At 45.5% G+C, this 19717-nt stretch overlaps 1 protein-coding gene across 1 annotated transcript in view; it reads right to left on the minus strand.

The window, feature by feature from the left end:
• Nucleotides 1-19717, minus strand: part of LOC120860355 (bifunctional epoxide hydrolase 2-like) — a 64720-nt gene that overhangs the window by 34855 nt on the left and 10148 nt on the right. The window contains exons 3-8 of the mRNA XM_040236159.1: nt 18434-18593; nt 16815-17005; nt 14729-14851; nt 9486-9560; nt 4480-4575; nt 3885-3963 (exon numbers count right to left, since the gene is read on the minus strand). Of these exons, the coding sequence (XP_040092093.1) occupies nt 3885-3963; nt 4480-4575; nt 9486-9560; nt 14729-14851; nt 16815-17005; nt 18434-18593 (724 nt within the window). The remainder of the gene's footprint in view (nt 1-3884; nt 3964-4479; nt 4576-9485; nt 9561-14728; nt 14852-16814; nt 17006-18433; nt 18594-19717) is intronic.

Consider the following 19717-nt stretch of genomic DNA (forward strand, 5'->3'; position numbering starts at 1 on the left):
AGATTTAAGGGCCTAGATCTGATAGATAGAGTGCCTGATGAACTATGGAATGAAGTTCGTGACATTGTGGAGAAGACAGGGATCAAGACCATTCCCATGGAAAAGAAATGCAAAAAAGCAAAATGGCTGTCTGGGGACGCCTTACAAATAGCTGAGAAGAGAAGAGAGGCAAAAAGCAAAGGAGAAAAGGAAAGATATAGGCATCTAAATGCAGAGTTCCAAAGAATAGCAAGAAGAGATAAGAAAGCCTTCTTCAACAATCAATGTAAAGAAATAGAGGAAAACAACAGATTGGGAAAGACTAAAGATCTCTTCAAGAAAATTAGAGATACCAAGGGAACATTTCATGCAAAGATGGGCTTGATAAAGGACAGAAATGGTATGGACCTAACAGAAACAGAAGATATTAAGAAGAGTTGGCAAGAATACGCGGAAGAACTGTACAAAAAAGATCTTCACGACCCAGATAGTCATGATGATGTGATCACTAATCTAGAGCCAGACATCTTGGAATGTGAAGTCAAGTGGGCTTTAGGAAGCATCACTATGAACAAAGCTAGTGGAGGTGATGGGATTCCAATTGAGCTGTTTCAAATCCTGAAAGATGATGCTGTGAAAGTGCTGCACTCAACATGCCAGCAAATTTGGAAAACTCAGCAGTGGCCACAGGACTGGAAAAGGTCAGTTTTCATTCCAATTCCAAAGAAAGGCAATGCCAAAGAATGTTCAAACTACCGCACAATTGCACTCATCTCACATGCTAGTAAAGTAATGCTCAAAATTATCCAAACCAGGCTTCAGCAATACGTGAACTGTGAACTCCCTGACGTTCAAGCTGGTTTTAGAAAAGGCAGAGGAACCAGAGATCAAATTGCCAACATCCGCTGGATCATGGAAAAAGCAAGAGAGTTCCAGAAAAACATCTATTTCTGCTTTATTGACTATGCCAAAGCCTTTGACTGTGTGGATCACAATAAACTGGAAAATTCTGAAAGACATGGGAATACCAGACCACCTGACCTGCCTCTTGAGAAATCTGTATGCAGGTCAGGAAGCAACAGTTAGAACCGGATATGGAACAACAGACTGGTTCCAAATAGGAAAAAGGACTACGTCAAAGCTGTATATTGTCACCCTGCTTATTTAACTTAAATGCAGAGTACATCATGAGAGACGCTGGGCTGGAAGAAGCACAAGCTGGAATCAAGATTGCCGGGAGAAATATCAATAACCTCAGATATGCAGATGACATCACCCTTATGGCAGAAAGTGAAGAGGAACTCAAAAGCCTCTTGATGAAAGTGAAAGAGGAGAGCGAAAAAGTTGGCTCAACATTCAGAAAACGAAGATCATGGCCTCCGGTCCCATCACTTCATGGGAAATAGATGGGGAAGCAGTGGAAACAGTGTCAGACTTTATTTTTGTGGGCTCCAAAATCACTGCAGATGGTGACTGCAGCCATGAAATTAAAAGACACTTACTCCTTGGAAGAAAAGTTATGACCAACCTAGATAGTATATTCAAAAGCAGACTAAGGTCTGTCTAGTCAAGGCTATGGGTTTTCCAGTGGTCATGTATGGATGTGAGAGTTGGACTGTGAAGAAGGCTGAGCACCGAAGAATTGATGCTTTTGAACTATGGTGTTGGAGAAGACTCTTGAGAGTCCCTTGGACTGCAAGGAGATACAACCAGTCCATTCTGAAGGAGATCAACCCTGGGATTTCTTTGGAAGGAATGATGCTAAAGTTGAAACTCCAGTACTTTGGCCACCTCATGCGAAGAATTGACTCATTGGAAAAAACTCTGATGCTGGGAGGGATTGGGGGCAGGAGAAGGGGATGACAGAGGATGAGATGGCTGGATGGCATCACCAATCAGTTCAGTTGCTCAGTCGTGTCCGACTCTTTGCGACCCCATGAATTGCAGCACACCGGGCCTCCCTGTTCATCACCATCTCCCGGAGTTCACTCAGACTCACGTCCATCGAGTCGGTGATGCCATCCAGCCATCTCATCCTCGTCGTCCCCTTCTCCTCCTGCCCCCAATCCCTCCCAGTTACCAACACACTAAAAAGGCCCCTTTCCAAAAAAAAAAAAGTATCGTATTACATGATTAGATTGATATAGTCCGTACAAGGGATTCAGGGAAGATTACAATAGAGATGAATGAAAATAAACACTTAAATAATTAAAGAAAATACCCTTAGACATCTTTCCTGAATATCTGGACTGAGTCCTTCCTTTTATCTAAAATGCTTCTGCATCATTCAAGAGGTAGTAAGCTGAGTTGACATGGGACATGATGACATTTAGGGAACAATCACAGAGGCACACTCTTGCCATGATAGGCTGAGTGGCCTGGAGGTGGCCCCTGAGTGCCTGAGAGCCCCAGCCCATGTCAGCGGGCTTCTAACTCAACATAGCAGGGCTGATGTGAATGTGGCTGCAGCAGCTCAGGAAAGGGGTGGTGAGCCACTGCCTGGGCCCACTAAGCTGCTAAGAGCATCCTTGACGACAGAGGGACCAGCAACTCTTCTGCACACCTGACTGCTTCCCATTCCCTCCTCCACGTGACATTCTTAAAGGTTGGGGGCTGAGGATCTCTCTGACACTGATAAAGACAATGCACTCTTGGGCAATCCAGTGGTTAAGACTTTGCCTTTCAGTGCAGGGGGTGCAGGTTGATATCTGGTCAGGGAGCCAAGATCCCACATGCCTTTGGCCAAAAATCCAAAAACATAAAACAGAAGCACTGTTGTAACAAATTCAACAAAGACTTTAAAAATTGTCCTAATTAAAAAAAAAATCTTAAAAATATAATGGATTCCTTCCTTCCCAGGGAAAATGCTCATATACCCACACGTGGTCTCAAGGGTTCCCAGGCCCTGACATCCTCAGATGGGCTCCCACTAGGACCAGTAGATGCTGGGTTAAGTAAGAATCTGGCCTACAAATTACTGTATGATTCAGCAATTCCACTTCTGGGTATATATGCCAAAGAACTGACAGGAGGGATGCAAAGAGATATTTGTACACCCATGTTAATTGCAGCATTATTCACAATAGCCAAAAGGTGACGCCATCCCAGTGTCTATCAATGGATGCATGTATAAACAAACTATGGTCTATTCATACAAGAAAATATTGTGTGTGTGTGTGTTCAGTCCCTCAGTGGTGTCTGACTCTTTGCAACCCTATAAACTATAGCCTGCCAGGCTCCTCTGTCCATGGGATTATTCTGGAAAGAATACTAGAGTGGGCTGCCATGCTCTCATCTAGGAGATCTCCCCGACCCAAGAGTCAAACCTGCATCTCCTAAGGCTCCTGCATTGGCAGGCATATTCTTTTATCACTGATCTACTAAGCCTCCCACAATGGAATATTATTCATCCTTAAAAAGGAAGGAAATTGTGATACGGAGTATAACATGGATGAACCCTGATGACATTATGCTAAGTGAAATAAGTCAATTACAAAAGGATAGATACTGTATGATCCACTTAGATGAGGTACCTGGTCGAGTTTATAGAATCAGAGAGCAGAAGGGAGCTTGGTGGGAACTGAGGGGAGGGAGAATGGGGAGCCATTGGTCAATGGTCCAGAGATTCAGTTCTGCAAGATGAAAAAAGAAGCTAGATGGCACCAGTTATACTCTATATCCTCACTGACTCACAGGAGATTCCCTTGGGGGCACAGACCGCTGGATTTCTTATATTCATTCAGAGTATGAGGACCAGGGTCGTCTGGGGCCCAAAGTGCACAGACATGGACACTGCAGGAACTGGGAGGGGAGAGGGGATGTCAGACCTCTTGGAAGGGCTGCCTGCTCTGACATGGGACCAGGGCATGACCCACACAGGAAAAGCTGTAAAACAGGTAACTCACCAGGAGGAGCAGATGACTCTCCATAGCCTTTCATGTCCACGGCTAGGACCCGGAAACCCGCCTGGGCCAGAGCAGGGATCTAGAGCACAAACATTTCAGAACCCTTCCAGTGTGGTCTCATCAGTATTTTTTGGACACTCCCTCTTTGCTTCCTATAAATGGCTTGGTTCTAAGTGCCACATGACCCTACCTGGAATCCTCGCCATGGGGTCAGAATCTCACTGGGATGGGGCTGCCATGGGTGGTGGTAGGGTTTGTACTCTGCACCTAATGCAGCACCAGAGAGAGCAGCTTTCCTAGCAAAGACCTTGCAGATTTTTACAATCATTACAGACACTTCCCAGCAGGTGGCATGAAGCATCTTGAAGAAGTTGACCTTTATGTAATCTGCAAAGGGAATATGGGGACTAGCACAGCTCTGAGCTCTGAAGCCATCTCCGACCCCAATATTTCAGAGATATCATGGTCATCCTTGGGAGATGAGGCTCCACAGCAAGGTTTCAGCTTCTTAATGATATCCAAGGCTGGGTCACACCATCTAGATGTTTCTCTCCCCTCACCTGACTGGGGTGTACCTTCTCCCAGTTTCCCTTACCTGGTACCTCCAAGAGAACCAACTCTCAGGAAATCCATGGCAGAGGCACACGACAGGGCCGGAGCCCAGCTCCACAAAATGCAGACGCACCCCAGGCTGTAGAAGAGAGAGGGGAACAGGGAGTGATCGCAGCCTGCAGGCCAGAGGGAACCAACACCTCTTCCCCAGACCACATGGCCTTTTCAGTATGCTCCCAGATCACTTGAGCCTGGCCTGGCTTTCTCAGCAAAAACCCTCAATGTTAGAAGAAAATTTCTGGGAAGAAACAAATGGCCAAACTGCAACAGAAATAGGCAGTTTCACTGGAACAAGAAAAGCATGAAAAGAAGATCATAATGTCAATCCCTAAGAAAGAAAATGCCAAAGAATGCTCAAACTACTGCACAATTGCACTCATCCACATGCTAGTAAAGTAATGTTCAAACCTCTCCACCCCAGGCTTCAGGATTACATGAACTGTGAACTTCCAGATGTTCCAGCTGGTTTTAGAAAAGGCAGAGGAACCAGAGATCATATTACCAACATCCACTGGATCATCGAAAAAGCAAGAGAGTTCTAGAAAAACATCTATTTCTGCTTTATTGACTATGCCAAAGCCTTTGACTGTGTGGATCCCAATAAACTATGGGAAATTCTGAAGAGATGGGAATACCAGACCACCTGACCTGCCTCTTGAGAGATCTGTATGCAGGCAGCTAGAACTGGACATGGAACAACAGACTGGTTCCAAATAGGAAAAGAAGTATGTCAAGGCTGTATATTGTCATCCCGCTTATTTAACTTATATGCATCATGAGAAACGCTGGGCTGGAAGAAGCACAAGCTGGAGTCAAGACTGTGGGGAGAAATATCAATAACCTCAGATATGCAGATGATACCACCCTTATGGCAGAAAGCGAGGAAGAACTAAACAGCCTCTTGATGAAAGTGAAAGAGGAGAGTGAAAAAGTTGGCTTAAAGCTCAACATTCAGAAAACTAAGATCATGGCATCCGGTCCCATCACTTCATGGCAAATAGATGGGGAAACAGTGGAAACAGTGGCTGATTTTATTTTTCTAGGCTCCAAAATCACTGCGGATGGTGATTGCAACCATGAAATAAAAAGACACTCCTTGGAAGAAAAGTTATGACCAACCTAGACAGCATATTCAAAAGCAGACATATTATTTTGCCAACAAAGGTCCCTCTATGGTTTTTCTAGTAGTCATGTATGGATGTGAGAATTGGACTATAAAGTTGGACTATAAAGAAAGCTGAGGGCCGAAGAACTGATGCTTTTGAACTGTCATGTTGGAGAAGACTCTTGGACTGCAAGGGGATCCAACCAGTCCATCCTAAAGGAGGTCAGTCCTGGGTGTTCATTGGAAGGACTGATGTTGAAGCTGAAACTCCAATACTTTGGCCACCTGATGCGAAGAGCTGACTCATTTGAAAAGACCTTGATGCTGGGAAAGATTGAGGGCAGGAGGAGAAGGGGACAACAGAGGATGAGATGGTTGGATGGCATCACTGACTCAATGGATATGAGTTTGGGTAGGCTCCAGGAGTTGGTGATGGACAGGGAGGCCTGGCCTGTGGTGGTTCATGGGGTCACAAAGAGTTGGACATGACTGAATGACTGAACTGAACTGAATTGAAGTGAACATGGGAAAACAAACTGACTTTGCCTTCCTCCCTAAAAGGCCCTCATATCCTGTCAGGGTTCCTGGTACCATATGCCACGGGGCAACTAAACCCGTGCACCATAACTAATGAGCCTGCACTCTGGAGCCCAAGAGCGGCAGCAACTGGAGCCTGCGCTAGAGCCCACGCTCTGCAACAGGAGAAGGCACGGCAACAAGAAGCTTGAGCTCCGCAACTACAGAGCAGCCCCCTGCTTGCTGCAACTAAAGAAAGCCCTCGAACAGCAACAAAGACCCGGCACGAACAAAAATAAAATCAATCAATTAATTAAAAATAAAGTAAACTGGGGGCTGATCTTGTGCAGGGCATAATATTCACATGAAGGTGCAGAACACCGTGATTGTTCCGTTAAAAGCTGTTTGTCTCTTGAATATTAAATTTTTTCCCCAGCTTTGCTATACTTCTGGTCTTTTGTGGACTACACAGGTGTGCCTAAGACTGCTTGGGCTGAAAAATCCACCTTCTTCTCTACTCCTTGGCTTCTGCTGACATTTTCCAGGCCTCTCCCAACCTCCTTGCAGTGGGTGTGGCCGTGTGACTAGCCAGCGCTGTCTGAGTGCAAGAGCCCTGTGTTCCATCTGGGCCATGAACCTCTCTCACCTGGTTCCCCCTTGCTTTTCCTATCTGTACCCAAATGGACTGGACCGTGAGGAAGGAAGAACATGCAAAAAGAAGAAGCCTGAGAGCTTGAATGACTGTGAGGAGACAGCCCATTCCCAAACCACACTGGATTGCGCTGCCAGACAGAAACAAACTTGGGAGTCAAGCCACTGAAAGTGTGGGGCTATTTATTACAGCACCGAGCCTACCCTGACCATTACAGCAGGGTCTAAGCAAAAAAGCTAAAACAGTATATAGTCAAAGCACCTTATTTCCCCCTCAAAATACATATCTTTAAATTTCTAATGGAAACAAATGAAAAAAAATAAGCTCCATCTTACGGAAATCTACTTGGAATGACTCTATTTCACTGCATCTCATACAACTCCAAGGTGGGCATTCCAAACTGGAAGTTTCACTCATAATTCCCAATGAGCTATTTTGCTCAAGAAAACATCAGGCTGATGTTTCACAAACTATTTCATGGACAATAGTCCTTTTTTTTTTTTGATCAGAATATGTTCTATAGTCTTTCCTTCAGTACTTGGCAAAGAAAGGGAATTGAACTTTTTTGTTTAGGCAACAGTTAATATGCTTTAATTTGTAAAACTTGAATTTTATATGTAAAATTGTTATTTAGTCGCTAAGTCATGTCTGACTCTTTGATGACCCCATGGACTATAGCGCACCAGGCTCCTCTGTCTATGTGATTTTCCCGGGCAAGAATACTGGAGTGGGTTGCCATTTCCTTTTCCGAGAATTGAACTTTAAATTCTATACTCCTTTATATTGAAAAATATTACAGTGCTGTTGTCCAGTCAAATGATCCTAACCACCCTCTGTTCTTAATGGATCTTAACCAAAAGGTTTGTTCTTCTAGCTGAGTAGCTCAGCAAACACATGCATTTTCCCATTCTTTGAACGACTTGTTAACACAACTGTCATTAAGCCAGAAATCAGGGATCTATTATTAGCCCACTTTGAGTTTCATTGGCATCAAGGCAACAGTACCCTCAGAGTCTGGGATCCCCAGAGGCCACTACTCCAGTCCTTAAGTTTGGGGTGAGGCCAGAGGAGGTGGTTAGGCAGCTCTGAATCATACTCCTTCAAGGTCAAATAGGAATCTATTGAAACTGGCTGGATATGCCAACATCAGGAGGATTATGAGAACAAACACTGTCCACTGGGTTGGAGACGCCCCAGGCAAGGAGGCCCTCATGCTGCTTCAGTATTAGAGATGAGGTCTGGAGGGAGCTTATGAAACCTTCACCACTCCAGGAGTACCCAGGACCACACTCACTGATGCTCACCAGAAATGCCCTTTCTCACTGTTCAAATCCCACTCATTCTCTGAGGCCCGCTTCGCCACTGAGCCTCATCCCCAGCAATTACATTCTAGTCACTTTCTCCATCTCCATAGCGCCCATTCTGAGTACCTGAGTCACTGCCAGGAAGGCCACATGCGATGATGTCACCACGGGAAATATTTTCCTGGCAGACTGCGGACCACACAGCCCCGAGGTCATGGAAGACCTCCATTCATCTAGGTTATTTCTTGAGGTGCCGAGCAAATAGCAAATGCTCCCTGAATATCCCTGTGGCGCTCCTCCAGGGCATCAGGCACACCCCCCCGACCACCCACCCAGGTCCCAGACCCCACAGCTCAGGACACCTGCTCTCTTTGTCCTCAGCTCTCTTCTTTGTGGAGCATGAGGCACTACACCCCATGATCAACACAGGATATTTCAGTTAATCCTTACAAGAACACCAAGACCAGGTATTAGCACCATCACGTCACATAGCTGTGTATACTGAGGTTCGGGACATTAAGAAACGTACACATATATGCAGACTTAGTAAGTGCCAAAGCAGGATTCTAACTGGTTCTTTCTGGCTCCAAAGCAACTGTTGGGGTTTTTTTGTGTGTGTCAGCTAACCCATAGCTATACTTGATTTCTTAGTTAAATTGTAACAGTGCTAAATGAAGAAAGATCCCAAAATGGACCTGAGTAGATGTCCCAAAGCCCTGTCCTGTATGCCGACTGGGTCGGAAGTCAGGGCCCCTCTGCACATGGCCTTGGTCTTGCCGTAGCCCTGATCCCTGGGCTTAAAACTGGCCATCTCCCTGTTTTTCTTTTCCCTGCAGTTTCCCCAGTACAGGTCTTGTGCCTCCCTGCACCCTTCATATCTGGCTCATGCCTGACACAAAGGAAGGCCCCAATCACACCCGCCAGATGAAATAATGAAATTAAGGGCCAGACACACAGGCTGTGCAGGCCGAGCAAGGCCCCCACGTGGCCTGTTGTTCGGTGGGAGTCTGATCACACTGGCCCACGTCTGTTGTCAAGTTCTGAGGAATGATACTTTTGCTGTGTTGTTGTTTAGTTGCTAAGTCATGTCCAGTCTTTTTTGACCCCATGGACTATATAGCCCACCAGGCTCCTCTGTCCTTGGGATTTCCCACGCAAGAATACTGAAGTGCATTGCCATTTCCTTCTCCAGGGGATCTTCCTGATCCAGGGATCAAATCCATATTTCCTGTATTGGCAGGTGGATTCTTTACCAGTGAGCCACCAGGGAAGCTGGATGCTTGTGGGAAAGGCCTTTTCCCTGTAAATAGTGGGTGTGCAGCTCCCCGGGAGAGTTCACAAATGTCTCATGAGTCGTCTTACATGTGCTGGTTGGAGAGGACTCGGCTGATAGCGAGAGTGCATGGACTCACCTTTATGGGCACGTATCCATGGGTCACGGTGCTTGGATCACATGAGATGGGCTGGGGGACTGCGGTTTGGAAAAGCTGAAAGTAAGAGACACACAGTAAGGGAGATGGCTCTGCTTCTGTCCACAAGACCTCTGAGTTCACAAAGTGTTGCAAGAGAGCCCCAAGTTGTGCCATGGCCTCCTGAGCCGATGACGTGACTGACCTACTGGCCCCCTCTCCCCTCGGGTCATAGCCAGGCTTCACTCCCTCCATTTCCCCTTGGGTCAGTGGAGTCTGGTAACTGAATTCTGGCCAATGGGTAGCAGACAAAAGAGTATGGCCCATGCAACTAGGGGTGATCATACTGAGAGAAGCAACTCAGAAAGAGAAAGACAAATACCATACTGTCACTTATAGGTAGACTCTACGCACAAATGAACCTATCTGTGAAAGAGAAACAGACTCAGACAAAGAGAAGAGACTTGTGGTTGCCGATGGTGGGGGTGAGGGGAAGAGAGGGATAGATTGGGAGTTTGGGATTAGTAGATGCAAATTGATGCTGGGAGGGATTGGGGGCAGGAGAAGGGGACGATCAAGGATGAGATGGCTGGATGGCATCACTGACTCGATGGATGTGAGTCTGAGTGAACTCTGAGAGTTGGTGATGGACAGGGAAGCTTGGCGCGCTGCGATTCATGGGGTCACAAAGAGTCGGACACAACTGAGCGACTGAACTGAACTGAACTGAGATGCAAACTATTATATATAAGACAGATTAAACAACAAGGCCCTACTATATAGCACAGGGAACTATATTCAATGCTGTTGTGTAGTCGCTAAGTCGTGTCTGACTCTTTTGCGATCCCATGGACTGTAACCCACTAGGCTCCTCTGTCTATGGGATTTCCCAGGCAAGGCTACTGGAGTGGGTTGCTATTTCCTTCTCCAGGGGATCTTCCCAGACCAGGAATTGAACCTACATCACCTGGATTGCAAGAGGATTCTTTACCGCTGCACCACCAGGGAAGCTCATGGAAAAGATTTTTTAAATGCATGAAAAATAAAAGAAGAGTGTGGTCTGACCACCAGACCTGTGAAAATCCACATGCAAATAATGGAGGAAGTAGACTGTGAAACTGACCTCCTTTTAAAAATGGAAGAGTCTGCCTGGGAATCTGTAGAGGGTGAGACTGATGGGTCTCCACCTATGCAGTGTTCAGAAAGGACCCAGGGTGTGGTAGCAGGGATAGGTAACTGCATACCTCTGACAGTGATGAGGGAGTCAAGACAGCCCCCAGGGCCAGTGTACCCTGGAGTCCTTTTTCTAATGTGTCCCCAACTTCCCAGGTCACACACTAGGGGATGTCTCCTTGATTCCATGGAAGGGGAAGGTGGGGGTTTCCTACAAACACATGGTTCTCCCATGTTTTTGTCCTGCTTATAAAGCCCACTCATGACTGATTCCCATAGCCTTTCTGACAGATAAAAGGCACTTCCCTCTTTAAAAAGGAATGATTAGCATTTTTCCTTACACCTTCCCCATGGCTCTTAGGAGGACAAGTGGGACATAGCTTACTTTCCCTATTGCAACAAGGCTGGTGTGTGTGACTCAGATGTGATGAGGGGATAAATCTTGTAAGTGGGACCAGCAAGTGGCCACTCTAAATCCGGGTTTGGCGCTTTCTTCTCTGCTGCACAAGTCTTCTGGGCTTGCGGAAAGACAAATCAAGTTTGGGAGAGACGCTCTAACGTTGTGAAGTCATTGTGCTGTGTCTGCTATGCTAAGTTGCTTCAGTCTTCTCCAACTCTGCGATCCTATGGACTGTAGCCCACCAGCCTCCTCTGAGTCCATGGGATTCTCCAGGCAAGAAAACTGCAGTGGGTTGCCATTTCCTTCTCCAGGGGATATTCTAGACCTAGGAATGGAACCTGAGTCTCCTGAAATGGCAGGTGGGCTCTTTACTACTGAGCCACTCTTAACTCCCTGCAAAAGACCCCTCACAGCACCACTGTGGTCTGGCTTTGTTTTCACCACATGCTTTGTGCAAAGGAAGCACCACTGTTACTGAGGATCTACAATGACTGTGTAAGAGATAGGAAAATGTATTAATGTATTTTGGTCTCTGCCCCTGGTGCCTGGCACAGAGCTCATTAAGCCCTTATAAATTCTTAAGTAGTAAGAGTGCTCATTGAAAAAGCAAGAGAGTTCCAGAAAAACATCTATTTCTGCTTTATTGACTATGCCAAAGCCTTTGACTCTGTGGATCACAATAAACTGTGGAAAATTCTGAAAGAGACAGAAATACCAGTCGACCTGACCTGCCTCTTGAGAGATCTGTATGCAGGTCAGGAGGCAACAGTTAGAACTGGACATGGAACAACAGACTGGTTCCAAATAGGAAAAGAAGTATGTCAAGACTATATATTGTCGCCATGCTTATCTAGCTTATATGCAGAGTATGTCGTAAGAAATGCTGGGCTGGAAGAAGCACAAGCTGGAATCAAGATTGTGGGGAGAAATATCAATAACCTCAGATATGTAGATGACACCACGCTTATGGCAGAAAGTGAAGAAGAGCTAAAAAGCCTCTTGATGAACGTGAAAGAGGAGAGTGGAAAAAGTTGGCTTAAAGCTCAACATTCAGTAAACGAAGATCATGGCATTTGGTCCCATCACTTCATGGCAAATAGATGGGGAAACAATGGAAACAGTGGCAGACTTTATTTTCTTAGGCTCCAAAATCACTGCAGATGGTGATTGCAGCCATGAAATAAAAAGATGCTTACTCCTTGGAAGGAAAGTTATGACCAACCTAGACAGCATATTAAAAAGCAGAGACATTACTTTGCCAACAAAAGTCCATCTAGTCAAGGCTATGGTTTTTCCAGTGGTCATGTATGGATGTGAGAGTTGGACTATAAAGAAATCTGAGCGCCGAAGAATTGATGCTTTTGAACTGTGATGTTGGAGAAGACTCTTGAGAGTCCCTTGGACTGCAAGGAGATCCAACCAGTCCATTCTAAAGGATATTAGCCCTGGGTGTTCTTTGGAAGGAATGATGCTAAAGCTGAAACTCCAGTACTCTGGCCACCTCATGGGAACAGCTGACTCACTGGAAAAGGCCCTGATGCTGGGAAAGACTGAGGGAAGGAGGAAAAGGGGATGACAGAGGATGGTTGGATGGCATCACTGACTCAATGAACATGAGTTTGAGTAAACTCTGGGAGTTGGTAATGTACAGGGAGGCCTGGCATGCTGCAGTCCATGGGGTCACAAAGAGTCGGACATGACTGAGTGACTGAACTGGACTGAACTGAAGAGTGCTCAGAGCATCTTTTGTTCTAATGAGGTGACTCTGGGTGGGTTCCTGGGTCGGGGCTCATCACCAGAAAGACAAAGCCAGGATTAGAAGCTTGGGATTTTCAGCTACCTCCCCCTCCTCCACAACGTCTAGAAGGGGAGGGAGGGAGGAAGGGCTGGAAGTAGAGTTAATAATTGATCGAGCATACATGAGAAAGTCTCCATGAACATCCACCCAACTCCAGGAGCATGGAGTTCAGAGACCTTCTAGGCTGGTGAAATCCACACTGAAAGGGTAACATGCCACAACTCCAGGGAGACAGAGGCTGCTGTGCTCGGGACCCTCCCAGATCTTGCCCTGTGCCTCCCTTCATCTGGCTGTTCATCTGTGTCCTTTATTAAATTCTTGTATAAACTGGTTAGCGTTAGGGTTCTCCAGGGGATCTTCCCAACTCAGGGATCGAACCTGGGCCTCCTGTATTGCAGGCAGATTCTTTCCCGACTGAGCCACCAGGAAAGGCCGAATAACACTTTATAAACTGGTAAACAAAAGTGCTTCCCTGATTTCCGTGAGCCACTGTGACAAGTTAATAGATTTGGGGGGTGGGGTTCTGAGACTCTCCAATTTATAGCCAATCAGTTGGAAGCACAGGTGACAACCTGAATGTGGGGTTGGCATCTGAAGTCGAGGGGTCAGTCTTGTCAGACTGAGCCCTTAACCTGTGAGCTCCGATACCCTCTCCAGGTAGATGGTGTCAGAACTAAGTTAAACTGTAGGCCACCCAGGTCATGTGGCAGATTGTCAGGGAATGTTCAACAGTAGGATTCCTGTGTGCTGTTTCCTATCTCTCTTGAACCCTCGGTTCCTTATGAGTTCCTGATAGGAGCGAGAGGAGTGGCAAGCCACTCCCAGGACTGAGGTCAAAGAGATGGGATTCTCGCACAGGATTTCCTGCATTAGCTTTTCCATTTGGTAAAGGGATTATCTACGACCCTCTTTTGATATGGATTGCCTTTTGGCCTTAAGGCCTCTACTGCTCCTTGTTTCCTTGGTAACTTGTAAAGCCTGGTCTTTTGATCTTTATCTGAAGAAGCTACCTTGTAATATGGTATATATAGTCACACAGAATTCAATAAAGCACCCTTGTTCCATCAGACTTGGGTCCCCATGTCTTTTCTTCTCTCTCTCTCTCTATTTCTGGCTTATTCCCTGGAGTGCGAAGGCCAGCTGTGTAACCCGGGGAATATCAGCCTCTTTCCTTCTTTCACTTTCTTATTGTTGACTCCAGACCACCAGGTTCTGGTGCATTAAAGGATCCCAACAGCAGAGGACTGCTTGGTGTGGGGAAAAACCTCCACATATTTGGTGATAATAAGTGTCAGAAAGAAAGTGTGTGGCAACTAAGACTTGATGCAGCCAAATAAATAAGTATATTTTTAAAAGAACAAAAGATGCCTCCTTTCTGCCAGAGCAAGCTAACCTCTAGCAGCCCCCAGCAGCATCTTGGTGGGCCTCTCTGTCTCCTAAGAAAGGAACAGATTAACTTTGGGGCCTTCCCTCTGACTGCCAAGAGGGTGTGACCCAGGTGGAACCAAACCACTATGCCCGAGTTCCAGAAGCATCACCTGGCAGATCAGAGAACAGAGCTCCTGACCACTGCAGGGGAGGACCCAGCAGTGACATTCTCATTATTTACTCTGAATGTGTGACTCTGAGGGCCTTGCTCTAGTCTTGGTCCCCTGCCTCTGACCAATATAGATTCCTGCTCTCTGAGCATCCTTTCTCTGTTTGCTGACTGCAGAGAAGGCAATAGGAAGTTCATCACAGACATCATGCTGGTTACAGGAAGGGTAACAGTCTTCCACCCAGGAGGTCCTTGCCTGGAACTCCATGTGTTTTGTTGAGTGTGGCTAAACACAGGCAAGTGAAAGGAAATCCGACTCGGTACAGATGGAAAGTTACCTGCACCCCGGTTACTTTCTCCAGCTCCTTCAGGGCCACATCAATGTCGTGGATGAAAATGGTGACCATCCCCATCTCACGGGCTGGCTTCAGATTAGTTTCGAAGTTATCTAAGAAAACCACCTGAATGCAAACAGTATGGATGGTAGCGTTAGTTTGATCAAAGCAAAACTGAAGCATGAGGGCCACTAGCCTGAAATATGCTACAATGTGGACGGTGGCTGAGGTTAAGAATTAGTAATCTCTGGACTTCCCTGACAGTCCAGTGGTTAAGACTTTGCCTTCCAGTGTAGGGAGTGTGGGTTCTAACCCTGGTCAGGGAGCTAAGACCCCACAAGCATCTCAGCCAAAAAACCAAAACATAAAACAGAAGCAATGTTGTTAACAAATTCAATAAAGACTTAAAAAATGGTCCATATAAGAAAATCTTAAAAGAAAAAAAAAAAGGATTAGTAATCTCATGATCAGATTGATAAAATATTGAGTTATTTTTCCCTCCATGTAACTGTTCATTCTTAAAATTAATTTTGTAATTAATTTAATTATGTAAGCATACATATAAACACACAGTTAAATACACATGTTCCCTGAATCTGAAACTGTAAGAAGATGAAAGATGCATATAAACTTACCAGATGAAACTTAAAATTCATCTAGGAAAATCAACATGTATGAATAGACCCTCTCCAAAAAATGTTTGGAATAGACCTATAATAAGGTCAGATAATAAAAGGTTTCATAAAATATGAAGCTATAAAAGGTAAAAAGAAAAAGTTTTGTTCTAGAAAAGAGATAAACATATTAATGAAATAGAAGGGTCTAGGAATAGACTCATACACAAATGAGAATTTAGTTTCTAATAAAAGTGTCATGCCCAGTTGGTAAGGAAAAGGATTACTTAAAAGATTAAATATTTCAACTGTTTGGGGGGAAGAAAAGTTATTCCTTCCTTCACTTATTCCCTATATAAATTCTGAATAGATCTGATCTAAATTTAAAAAAAAAGATCCTTTGGCACTTCCCTGGTGGTCCAGTGGTTAAGAATCTGCTTTGCAATGCAGGGGACACTGGTTAGATCCCTGGTCAGGGAACTAAGATCCTACATGCTGTAAAGCAACTAAGTCCGCCTCTGCAACTACTGAGCTCACACGCCACAACTAGAGAGTCCGTGTGTCACAACAATCAGCTTATGGGTGAAAGGGGCCAACAGGAAAGTGTCAGAGAGGAATTTTGTCTTGGGCCAACCACGTTTGTGGAGAATAGAGTAGTGAAACACAACAAAAACAACATTTTAGACCAGAGAACCTAGACACGGCATGAAGGCAGGAGTTAGGGGTGTGGGGGTGCCTACAAGGAGACTCCTGTAGGATTGGATCCCCTTCCTGTACAGCCTTTGGTTGGGTGACATTAGCCTGTGGTCTTGGGAAAGTCTCCCAGGGTCTATCTTTCTTTATAGGTAAATGCAGGCAGCTGGTCTGGCAGCTTTGGACAATAATGACTGTTTTAACCAAGCTCTCCAGGGTATCTTCCCGACCCAGGGATTGAACACACATCTCTGAAGTCTCACTGCATTGGCAGGTGGGTTCTTTACCACCAGCGCCACCTGGGAAGCCATTCTGAATGGTCTGGACAATGATGCCTGTTTTAACCCAGGTCCAGCAAGAGGCACAGAGATTAACCAGAGGCCCATCTCTGGTAGAACTTCCTAGACTGAAGGGGCAGGTGAAAACCCTTTGGAAGTCCTGGCCTGGGAGAAGTCGCTCCTGCCACTGGACATTGGACCACTAAGCCAAGTCCCAGGTGTCCCCTACCTGTTCACACCTCTTTAATGTTTTAAAATTTTATTTGTTTATTTGGCTGCATCAAGTCTTAGTTGTGGCACCTGGGATCTCTCCACCTGGGTGTTCAGGCTTAGTTACCCCACAGCATGTGGGATATCAGTTCCCCAACCAGGGACTGAACCTGTGTCCCCTGCATTGGAAGGCAGATTCTTAACCATTGGACCCTCTAGGGAAGGTCCCTCAATTTTTCTTGATTGCAATCACTCTAGAACATTCTTTTCCATTGAAAGGCAGTGTCCACGTACCTCACTGGGGCTGGTCTTCAAGGTGTCCAGCACAAACTTGTAGATCTGAGGGTCAGGCTTGACCATTCCAATCTGGGATGACTCAATCAGGAAATCAAAGTGTGGCTTGAGCTCACACAACATCTGGGCCATGCTGCCTCTCGCAGCACTGTCATCCAGCCAGTTGTTGGTGAGGATGCAGGTTGTAAATCCTAAGCAAGAAGGTGCCAGTGAATCGGCCAGCTACAGAACTTTGCTCTGAGAAGCTCTGGGTGTCCCACTGAGGGAGTCCCAAAGATGGGGCCAAACAGGGTTCTGCTCACTTACATCAATCTCCTGATGCCTGGCTTCTCAACTGACAAGTTGGAAAAGCACCATCTTTACCCATCCACCCCTTCTGATGCAGACATGAGATCCAGCTAATGGTGTGTACCAAGGGCTTTTGGATGGAGATGATACATCCCTTCATTCCTTGCAATTGCAGAGCAAGAAGTTGTGGCATTTGTCAGCTCATCTGATCAAAGTGTTTTAACTTTCATCAGCCCCTTTGATCCTTACACCTTTAGGGCAGGCAGGGTAGGCCTTACCATCCCATCTTTACCAGCAGGAAAATGAAAGCTCAGACAAATTCTAACCTGCCCAGAGCCACACAGTACAGGTAGAGCCAAGCAAGGCCTAGAATCCCACCTTCTGACTACCACTCTAACCCTCCATCCTCCTCCAAGGCCACGTTACTACAAACTTTGTTAGTGTATGTGTTGTTTGTGTGTGTGTGTGTGTGTTCAGTTGTGCCTGAATCTTTGCAACCCTATGGACTGTAACCCTCCAGGCTCCTCTGTCCATGGGATTCTCCAGGCAAGAATACTGGAGTGGGTTGCCATGCTCTCCCTCCAGGGAATCATCCTGACCCAGTGATCAAACCCAAGTCTTCTGCATTGGCAAGTGGGTTCTTTATCACTAGTGCCACCTGGGAAGCCCTTTCCTTCTTTATACCCAACTACATTTTTACATAAGTATAATCTTAGTGTTCTGACAGTTTTACCATTCTGCTTTTATTATTTAACCTCCTGTCTAAACCATTTTTCCATATTTTAAATCATCTTTGTAATTAACAATTAAAATTTCTGTGATAAATAAATAAATGCCTATTGAATGGACATGACCTCATGTCCGGGACTATTTGACACCACTTGAATCCATGTCAGCCAGCTCATATATCTCTATCACTATTTTATTTTTATTTTTTTTATTTTTTTTAATTTATTTATTTATTTTTAATTTTTACTTTACAATTCTGTATTGGTTATGGCACAATCAAAACAAAATAAAAAGGCTTTGTTTTATAATCACTGTGACAAGAGGTTGGGTCATTCAGGTCATTACTGGTACCATGGTAGGGGGAAAATTTTGTTCATGAGGCATAAATTGCTAATTAAACAAAATTCTTTCTTCCAGATATTCTGATAGTGCTTATTTTGGCCATTTCCTAAAACTTGCTTTGAAGCTGTGTTTGAAGAATAGCTCTCCATCTAGGCCCAGAAGATTCTTGATCTCAAATCACATTTCAGCATACTACAACCTGACCTTCCCAGTGGGTCTGTTGCAATTAGCTCAGAGAATGGCCAGTATCGGATCCTTACCCTTCTGTTTGAGAGTGACAGCTGCCTGAAGCATGGGATAGTTGATCTTTCTTGCTGAAAGTAGCTTCTCAAAGGTTTGCTTTATAGAGAAATTCTCTGGGAGGCAGATTCCAGAGTCCTTGGAGCATTTCCTGCAGTCTTCTTCCATGAACGGCACCCACTGCAAAAGTGAATTGATGAGGGACTGTCAGTCGGTGCAACCACTTGGGAAAGCTTTGGGCAGCACGTACTTAATCTGAACACATGCATTGCCTGTGATCCACCAGATCTGTTCCTGGACACATTACTGTTCGTCACTCAGTCATGTCCGACTCTTTGCAGCCCCACAGACTGCAGCACAGTGGGCTTCCCTGTCCTTCACTATTTCCCAGAGTTTGCTCAAACTCATGTCCATCGAGTTGGTGATGCCATCTCATCCTCTGCCTCCCCCTTCTCACTTCTGCTCTCAATCTTTCCCAGCATCATATACACATACCCAGTGGAAATTGTCTACACATGTCAAAAGACATGAGCCAAAGTGTTCTAACAGTGATATTCCCAAGAGCTCCCAGTTGGAAACTACTCAAATATCCCTATTATGAGCCTACTTTTGTTTCCTCCAAATTCATGTTGAAGTCCTAAACCCCAGGACCTTGGAATGTGATGTCGTTGACAAGAGGGTCTTTAAAGAATCATTAAGGTAGCTCAGATGGTAAAGAATCCACTTGCAATGCGGGAGACCTGGGTTTGATCCCAGGGTTGGGAATATCCCCTGGAGAAGGGAATGGCAACCCACTCCAATATTCTTGCCTGGAGAATCCCACGGACAGAGGAGCCTAGTGGGTTACAGTGCATGGGGTCACCAAAAGTCAGACACAACTGAGTGACTTTCACTCACTCACTTCCCTAAGGTAAAATGAGGTCACTGGGGGCCCTAATCCAATTTGATGGGTGTCCTTTAAAGAATAGGAGATCAGGACAGAGATACACACAGAAGAACCAAAGTGTCCGGACAGGGAAAAGGAGGCCAATTGCAAGCAAATGAGAGAGGCCTCAGGAGAAACCGGCCCTGCTGACACCTTGATCCTGAGCTTCTACCTCTAGACCTCTGAGAAAATCAATTTTTGTTGTTTAAGTCACCTAGTCTGTGGCATTTTTAAAACATGGCAGCACAAGCAGGAGACGAGTTTTATCCCTGGGATGGGAAAATTACCCTGGAGGAAGAAATGGCAACCCACTCCATTCTTCTTCCCTGGGAAATCCCATGGACAGAGAAACCTGGTGGGCTACAGCCTACAGGGTCAC

This window comes from Oryx dammah, unplaced genomic scaffold, assembly GCF_014754425.2.
Source record: "Oryx dammah isolate SB20612 unplaced genomic scaffold, SCBI_Odam_1.1 HiC_scaffold_11056, whole genome shotgun sequence".
Classification (NCBI taxonomy): Eukaryota; Metazoa; Chordata; class Mammalia; order Artiodactyla; family Bovidae; genus Oryx; species Oryx dammah.